This window comes from Apostichopus japonicus, chromosome 19 (genome assembly GCF_037975245.1).
Source record: "Apostichopus japonicus isolate 1M-3 chromosome 19, ASM3797524v1, whole genome shotgun sequence".
In the NCBI taxonomy this organism is placed as follows: Eukaryota; Metazoa; Echinodermata; class Holothuroidea; order Aspidochirotida; family Stichopodidae; genus Apostichopus; species Apostichopus japonicus.
In genome coordinates, this window is record NC_092579.1 from 18457219 (window position 1) to 18467275 (window position 10057).

General features: G+C 35.6%; 1 protein-coding gene across 1 annotated transcript; it reads right to left on the minus strand.

The window, feature by feature from the left end:
• Positions 1–1746: 1746 nt before the first annotated feature.
• LOC139960390 (urotensin-2 receptor-like) lies at positions 1747–5451 on the minus strand. The gene has a single exon (XM_071958724.1). It carries the CDS (start codon positions 5333–5335, stop codon positions 4304–4306), a length of 1032 nt encoding a protein of 343 aa, XP_071814825.1. The 5' UTR covers positions 5336–5451; the 3' UTR covers positions 1747–4303.
• Between the last annotated feature and the right edge of the window lie 4606 nt (positions 5452–10057).

The window sequence follows — 10057 nt, forward strand, 5'->3', positions numbered from 1 at the left end:
ATTGGGTTCGTGTTTACGTTATTCAAGATTTGTAAGCCGTTCTACTGCAATCGGAATTCGTTTCGTGGAATTGGTAGGCCTACACTAAAATCAACTTCACGAGTCTTGAATGAATATACGCAAACAGTTTAGTGTATAGTCAAGGCTTCATAATTGACGCACCCTGTAATTGACGCACCTTCAATTATTACTAGCAACGATACAGCAGGACACCTAACTTTTTGCAGTCAAGCAGAATTACATTTTTCATGAGTTTGAATCCATTTCAGCTATTTGTTGACCAAATTGTGGTATTTTTTAAGCTTTTAACACCCTCCCCCCAGTTTTGCACGTTTTTTGGGCATTTGGAAATCTTACATCCTAAAAATAACCGACATTACCTCAATATGATAAGACTACTCTCTGGGACCTGACCTCCCTGCGCTTAGAGGCTCAGCGCATAGCAAACAGCATCTAAAGTCAATGGATGTATACTAAGGCCTGGACTACACGGTTAACTAATCGACGAATGTGTCAATTTAGGGGTATGAAAGAACTTGACACGGCAGACATTTTGTGGTCAAATTCTGCTCAATTGTACTGTGCATAAGCACAGAACCTTAAATATTTTGAGATCATAACATTTCTGAGAAACTACACATATGAAAAACACATAGAGTTGAGTGATTTGGATTTTTCCTTGATATACATCTTTGATCAAATCCTTAAGTGCGTCAATTATGAGCCCACCATGCTACAGTATGATATTTTTCCGTCACTGCACTGTGTACACAGTTATAATACATATAGGCCTACAGCGCATGTGTGATGTACCCTGTACGAACATTTCACTGTGCGTTGTTATCGACTAATGCCTTCACAGAAAACTTCGATCAAAGTAGATGATCATACCATACTACTGTAGTGTGGTCAATATGTCTAAACCAATTCCATACATATCTACAACGAAAAGCTTCGGGTAATTTTGAACGGCTATATCTTCGTTGCAAAGAATGGATGCAGACACCTTGGTTACCTGGAAGTGAAGGTTTCTATCGTGATGACGTAACTTTTCCGACCAATCATGAGCGCCTATTTACACGCAATTGCAAACCTGTTTGGGAAAAAAAAATTCGCGTCCGGGCGACGAAATGTTGATAAATGTAACCTAATCCAATTATTAACCTCTCATTAACCTTCACTTGATTAAAACAACCGCATCACAAATGATAAATGGTACGCAATAAGCTGCTTTGGAGTGGCGTTTTGCTTCCCCTGTATACAAAACTGAAATGTTCAACGCAATGAACGTTATAATCTACAAATATACAAAATCACAAGTGCACTGGAATTTCGCCGTCGCTCAGACAAATAATGTTTTACAAATATTTCATTAATATTCTGCAAACAACTCCTTGGAAATAATAACGGAAATTATATACTGTCCTCAATTAACCTTTTGTATAATGTGTACAATGATAAACTTTTTAATTTGATCGGTAGAAAAATTAGTTTGATTTTTTTATTCTTATTCTTATTATTATTACAAAAACAAAGAATCGAAACATTTCATAGCAATAATATTAAATATATATATTTTAACAGGTGCATATCCTTGAAGCTCACTGCTGATTGGCCTACAACAACTACTTTACAATTTAAAATTAAACTGTGATTAAGAGATCCGAAAAAAATGACCTTCAGGCACAAAAATTCATTTTCATATCGTAACAATTATATTCTACAGGACCGAGTTACATTTCAATATTTCATGTTTTTTTTTTTTTTTTTTTTTTTCTTTGAGAAAATACTTTCGAATTATCACAATGTCAATAATCAAATTGAGCGAACTGTCCCAGTTTTTGCCAGAGCTTCTCAAAGACAAAGTAAATGTCAAAAGAACAACATGAAAACGTTGTGGTGTCAAATAGCAACCAGCTTGTGATGAATCACAAATCGTGTCCAAATTTTTTTTCTTTTCTTTACCTTTTTTCTTTACATTGAACTCAAAATATATTTTTTTTGGTGGAAAGTCTCCAAATTCTTTGACAAAACATCCGGCCAAAGAAATACAATTTTAGCAAAAAATAATAAAATCGTCAGATTAAACATTAACTTAGGGTGGGGTGGGGCGGTGAGTGGGTGACAGCTGGTATCACTAACGCTTTAAGAACATTAAAAAGGATCATCGCAGATATTTAAAATATTTCTTATGGTAAATAATGTGAAATTCAAAGTTGATATCACAAATATGACCTACAATCATGTTTTTATTTATTAATTATTCTGCCGAAAGTCATCCTTTAGTATAAAAACAATAACATATTTCTTAAAAATTGTCATGACTGTGGTTGGAGACAAAAGATTCCCATTGTCATTTCACAGAATTATATCAACAACTTTGTTGACATGATGTTGCTGTTGTTGTTGATATATTGTTGATGTTGATATATTATTGATGCTGATGATGTTGATATTTTGTTCTATTGATGATTTTGATGTTGATAATTATGATATAATGTTGATGTTGAAGATTCTATATTGTTGATGTTGATTATATTGTAGTTGTTGTTGAGGTGTTGTGAAAATGTTTTTATCTATTTAATATTACAGATAAATCGATCTTATATTTAGTTTGTATTACACGGAATGGATTTAATTCGTGGATATATACAAATTGGCTCTTAATATAAAAAAGAAAAGAAAAGGCAACACTTAAACGTTTTGGAAAAAAATGAGAAAACAAAGAGGATTGTAACAATTCTGTACACAAAGACTTATTTGAGTGCCTCTAATTGTCTAATTGCTCACAATGGCTACCAGAACAAGGCTAATAGAAATGAAGGGCCGGAAAAGAGGCAATATAAACTCTCCTATACAGCTGCTTGTAACGTACAAATGACTTATTTCTTTCTTAACACTTTTAATTGAATTTGTAAAAGGAATTTGATTATTCAGTCTGCCAAAGGCATGGAAACTGATTCTTCCAAAACAACACTGTCAACGTTTTACTACATATTTACAGTACAAGTTCTGTGGCGAAGAAATCTATGTCTTTCTATTCACAATGTAACATGTAATTTTTTTTTTCAAACAAGTAGGTATTCTTCAAAGAAAGAACAAAAATGATATTGTTATACGTGAGATCACGAATTCAACTTGAGCAAATGAAAATTAAGAAAACAGTTTAAAGATTACGTATTCAATGAAGAAAAAATGCACGATTGCGATTTGAGAATCAAGTGAAAGGTTTTTAAGAATATGTGTGGCCAGATAACATCAGAAAACCCTCATTCGATAACCGTTTGTAATTGGATAGCGAGAGAGTGTGGGATTTATCGGCAATGAAAGAAATAACTGTTTTTAACAGCCATATTTAGAAAGTAGATTTATTGAGGAGGCAAGGAGCTGTTAAAGAGATTGAGATGGGGTTTGCACACTAACTGTTCACAAGTAACATTGTGATGTCGCCATCTAATATTATTTCATTTTCTGCCACTGAACTATCCCTTTAATATTCACGTCACCATTGTTTAAAGCTCCTATACATGTTAGTTGGGATAACAGCGTTACTAACACTTTAAAGGTTGTTAATTCTTACAACTCACCTATACATAGTTCAACAAAATAGCGTAGTATCCCTTTAACACCCGACCATTATTTAAATCCCTGGGAGTATGCAGATCGACAGAGTGGAGGGGTGGGGTGGGAGGGGGGCGTCTAGAACATTTCTTGGATCGTTAAAGCAAAAGAAAAATTAGACGGTCGCCTTTGAGAAATGCCAATATTTGAGGATAAAGTAGAAAATTCTTAAAACGTTACTTTAAAAAGTAGAAAATTGTGCAACTACCGTCAACCATAAATAAAAAAAATAAAAAAAAATAAAAAAAATTGATCAAAACGGGACGGTGTTACCTCCTCCCCGTTTTACCCTTCCCTCTTTTCACAATAGTCGTCACTGCAGGATCGTCAAGATGGTGGAGGTGCCAGGTGAAATTGGTGTCACCAAGCAAACCAGTTGGCATCACTGAGGACAACAGAGGTGACTGGGACATCACGAGGCTCGATATAAGTCTGTCAATTAACCTATATATATACAATTCAACAACAACAACAAAATAGCGAAGCGAACCGAACGTCACAATGATATAAATGCTTGGACGAAATTATTCATAGAGAAAGCATCAATCGTAAGTTCTCTGCATTCAAACATGTCTACATGTTTATTCGTATTTTTTTCCCGTCGGATCCTTCACCGTGAACCATTCAGTTAAACTGAAATCCAGACAGGAAGTAGGCCTATACCAACTCGGTCATTGAAGTTCTAACTTCCTTGAGGAGACTTTGATGAGATGGGATGATACTTGACACATAGGCCATTCCAGATGTTAAACCTTTTCGGAAATAGAGTGTACAGAAAAGGATTGAAACAGCTGTTAAGGTACGACAGAACGAGTGTCAAAAGTCCCATGATATTTCTTGGATCGAAATTAGCTTCGACGTGGAGGGACATCATCTGATAAGTCCAAAATGGCAGATAACAAATCCAATAGATGATGACGATCAGGAAGATAATTTTCGCGACCCTCTTTTTCGATCTCTTCACTTCTTGACTAGACTTCCTAATCGGGCTGACTGTCCGTAGGAAATGATTCAGCAATAAGCTATACACGATTAACATAACGCATGACGGAATTAAGAATGACGTAAAACACATGGCTGTCATGTACATATGCATGACGCGAGGTTCGCCGAGAGTCCAACTGCATGTTTGAAATGGCTCACCGTTAGGTTGGACACCTGTTATCTGGCGCATTCCAAAGATACAGGGTGAAACAAGTAACAGGGATAGTACCCAGACGGCGACGTTGAGCCGTCTAGCGCAGACGGGGCTCCTGTAGCGGAGAGACCGCATCGGGTGCACGACGGCAACGTAACGTTCCACACTCATGACGCTGAGTATGTAAACGCTGACATGCATCGTCATTAAATCGAACGTGAGGATTAATCGACAACCTATGTCACCGAAAATCCAACCTTTACGTCCATAGTTAGTGATAGTGAAAAACATGGATTCCGCTATGTAGATGAGATCCGATACACTTAGGCTGAGAATGTACTTGTTAAGGGTGTTAACGGTACAACTGTTACTTGGACGAAGAGCTAACAGGATCACCGCGAAATTAGAACAAGTTCCGATGATGAAAATTAAAAGAAATCCGCTTATCAAAAGTGCGCGAAAAAATATTTGCCATTCGTCAGCTGGGGCATTTTCACAAGCGGCTAGTGTCGTCGAGTTAATCATAAAAATATTCTTCTGCGATGATAGAGTCGAAATGTCGTAGGAAGTATTCATGTTGAAAATGATTTTACTTTTCCTCTTTGCCTTCCTTTTATACCTCTTTCTTCTTTCTTTCTTTATTATTCTGTCTTCCTTATTCCTTCTTCTTCAACGATGTGAATGACTCCAAAGCAATGTCGGTCTGGAGTAATTAAATGAAAATCGCTGTGCACACAGCGGCGAACTCAGCTAACCCCGGTATAGAGGGCAACATGCCAAAATTGAAACAAGTCCGAATATGTCCATATACGGTTACACATATTGAAAGGCACACATGATAAATCAAACAACCTGTTTGTGTTTCCCCCTGGTATATATATATATATATATATATATATATATATATATATATATAGCGTCCATAGCCTAGTGGTTAGGGTGTCCGCGTACAGAGCGGGAGGCCCGTGGTTCGAATCCCGGTGGAGGCTGAAAGTTTTTTCACTGTTCTTGATTTTCCAACTCATTACGATTTTCATATATATATATATATATATAGTTATATATATAGTTATATATAGTTATATATATAGTTATATATATATATATATAGTTATATATATATAGTTATATATATAAAGTTATATATATAAAGTTATATATATAGTTATATATATAGTGATATATATATGTTGTTATACATATAGTTATAGTTTTATATATAGTTATAGTTATATATATAGTTATATATAAAATGTGTACACTGGAGTGTCTGAGCAAGAAAGAAAACACAGATTGATAGTTTTCGTTCCCTGCCGAGGGGACCCTTGATACTTAGCTTCACGTGACACTGCTAAGATCACGTGGGTTACAATGTCGATATATGGGATTGAGAGTGGATCAAAAGAGTTTGGTTTTTGAGGGCAATATCAATCTTGGTGACTTTCTTTTACAATTACGGGTATATGAGAGAATCCTGTGGTTACGGTACTTTCAGTTCTTTACCTAATTATGGAAAGATGCCTGTCAACTGTAAAGCTTTGGTAGATAGCTTTACGTTACATATCTGATGTGGCTATCTGTGTAATCATTTTGAAGGAACTATTGCTAAATTAATTTAAGCTTTCCTGTTAGTTTTGTGTCTATTACTTTTGTGCAACATTTTAGTTTTAATTATTCAACAAGATAGTTATATCTCTTTCTCTTCTCGGAATCTAGAATTCTTCACAGATTTCTACATTTAAAAATACGTCATTATCATTTGACGCTCAAAAGCAAACGTTTGAAATATCTAATCCACATCTTTCTGATTTTCTCGGTTAAGATTAATTTGGGTGACGCTCTTCTTAATAATTTTATTACTCTATTCTTTGTTAGAATGTTCTTTTTCCTTCTTCTCAGTATACTGGTGATTCGGAGAATTTTGTTTTTATCGTTCCCCCTTGTTGACATCTTTAGACAGAAACTTCGTGTCTAATTGATGAAATTACCAGGTACGCAAATGTCAAAGAGCGTGCACAAGTTTGAAGAACGTGAATCAAAGTGGTGGGCTGTGGGTTTCATTTTCTTCGTTTTTGATGAGAATGAAACTTCATTCTAATTCATTGAATTTTAAAGCTTATTGTGTTTTGTAATCGATGACCAAAAAGGCAATTGTTTGCTGGATTCATTAAACGTATACGTAAACGCATAGCGTGACGCATAAAATGCTAAATTAAATTTGCATAATCATTCAGCGATATCATTTCGTAACAATATATTCGTTCGCCCCGATTGTGATATACAAAACTATGCTTGGTTCTGATACATCTGAAATAAAGAGTTATAATTGAAAGTGTAGAATTTCACTAAAGGATGGTATAAAGTTGCGGTCAACCCTCTGATGTGAGCAATCTCTCTCCACTCTCTTTCTCCCCCCCCGCCCCCCCCCCCCGCCCCCCTCTCTCTCTTTCTCTATTCTTAGTGTCATACAGACGTCTGGTCCATTGACATGTCGGCCTATGAATATTTACTGCAATTTACGCTATATCATTGGGAGACATCAATTCAGAAACAGAGGAAACGAATACTCTCTTTGGGTTTCACTAATTCCCCCAATGATGCGATTCGGTTACCGAAGGTTAATGAAGGAAAACTTGATATGCTTAGTTGAAATATTTCAAACATTGCTGTACAGAGCGTATAGACGCGGATAGTCCAGGGAATAATGTCTTTGTGTATGTCATTGACATCATCTTGGGTACAATTCTTGTCTGACTCGCCGATATGATTCTGATGTTACAGGCATCTAGGCCAGGTATATATACAAACAATTTTAAATGTACGGAACAAAGCAAAACATTAGATACAAATTTCACAGCTATGCATACATGCATGCATGGATGGCAACGAAGAATAATGTGAAGTCACTGAGTGTAACACATTTAATTTGTTTCTTTTATAAAACCTTATAATGTAGCGAAGTTAATGACAAAGAGGAGTTTTCCCGTAACTATTTGTAGAGGAAGCCTTTTAATCTATTCTCGGAATTGATTGTCGGTCGAGTCTGTTTTTACAAGGCTTACATCACTTACGAGCTTGTTATCCACAAGTTGAGAATTTGACGCTTAAACAACTTTAACAGATCTTACTGTTCTTTATACAATTCGCTTCCACATTTCTCCTCCTGTTGTCTCTATCCCTCTCGCAGAATTTACAACATGTGGTAGCTATCTATATGTCCAGAATGAGCACAATATATATATATATATATATATATATATATATATATATATATATATATATATATATATATATGTATGTATATCAACCGTCGCTTGTTATTTTTCCGTCTGTGACGTCGATTTTAGTATTGCAGCTGTACAAATCGTACATATGTAACAGTTGTAAAATGTGTTATCAATGGTCGTCCCACATCTCATCAATAACTGTAGAGTATTGGTTTCAGAGTTTTACCAGTTCCTATATGAACGAAATTGAATGATGACAGAATGATGGTGACTGTTGTCATGGTTTGAGACAGCTCAGTGATTGAAGTTTATGTAAATTATAATTTCTCTAAATGTCATGACACTTATTTCAAAGGTGAAATATTATGAAAATCTAAAGACATGATATTGTTGTAACAAAAATAAAACCCCCGTTTCAACATCTACATAAGTGGCGTGCGCCAAGGAGGGGGGGGAGTCATGTACCTCTACTGTCAGCTGTGCGGTAAACGTTTCATTCTGTGCATATTTTAGTCGGAAAAGATTAGACCACTCCTTCAATAACGGATTTCCTTCAAAAAGGTGCATGCCTTTACCTCAATCAGTCAGGCGAGTTTAAAGTTTGCATGTCCCCACCCCACCTGTCCCCCATCTAGATATCTCTCCCACCTTTGAAATCCAGTACACGTCATTGATCCACATAATCAACATGAAGTTATAGTTTGAAAATATAGTAACACACTATAGAAACTCGCATAATAATCGGACGGAGGTTATGATTGTCCTTTCCTGTGGAGGCTATAGTCTCCGGGCTGTTGAGAATTAAGAATATGCAAGTAATGAAAGTCAATCAGTCAACTTAAAACTTATACTACTAATGCTATCAGCGAGAAAGTTACAATATGTCGACATCTTTTTTAAGAAGTCATCAATTCTCTCAAAACGACGCAAATCTTGACATCGCGTTAAATTTCTTCAGGAGAAACAAAAATCTATATTGATCAGTAAACACAAACTTTAAACATACATGGAGAGAAGACGAGGTCTTTTTTATGTTTAACGTTGTCCATAGATAACAAGGAACTATATAGATACACCAATGACATCAGTAAAGGAGTCCTCGTGTGGGCTCCTATAGGGTCGACTATCTGGTATCTTAGATGGTATTATCTTGAGTCATTTTTGTAATATTTTTATAGCCATTTCATTTGTCAATTAATCAATATTTTGCAATATATTGCAAGTCTTTTCAAGGTAGCAATAAGATAAGTCATATATTGTACAGCTGTCGCTTATCAAGGTTTCAGTGTTATGCGCAATGAGTGGAAATATCATGAAAAAAAGGTTCCCCTTCAATCCCTCCCCCCCCCCGCCCACCCTACCCCACCCCCACTCGACCCGATTTTTCTGGGTAAAGAATGCTGAATTTCAGCTCAAAGAATCAATAAAGTCCGATCAGTTCATGGATTAAGATTTTCATAAAAAAATTATATGAAAGATATAGCTACTATCCGTGTGACATCAAAATTCTGCCAAGCGAGTAATTATCAGTAAATTGACTATCATCTTCAAATTTTGTCTATCCGGAGGAAAATAATAACTATTAATTCTTTTGGCAGTAGAAGGTCAAGTTTATTCGATGAAAAAAAAGGTTATAGTCTAAAAGTTTTAAAGGGCAATAGCGTTGTATGGAGTAAGATAAACACGTTTATTAGATTACACTGCAATCATTGTTAAGGGCGCTTCGAAACGAACAGACCGTCGTGTAACTTGATATTCTAGCAATTCGATAAAAGCGCCTGTTTTCTTCAAATTTGCATAAAAATCGCATTCTACAACTCTAATGCTACGCTCGTGTAAGTAGATTAAGTGGCAATTACCTTATTCAGATATGTATATTTGAAGACTGACTTGTCTTTAGTTTAACAAGATGATGGTGTTTACAAAAAAAAAAATGTCACCATGTCAAACTACACATACGTCAGTGATAACACGATTCATCTGTTTTACAAGATGTCCGCTCTGTGAGCAAAAATTAGTAAAGAACGATGACAAAATTGCGCATGTCATCGTCTGTAGCTATGGTAACGGA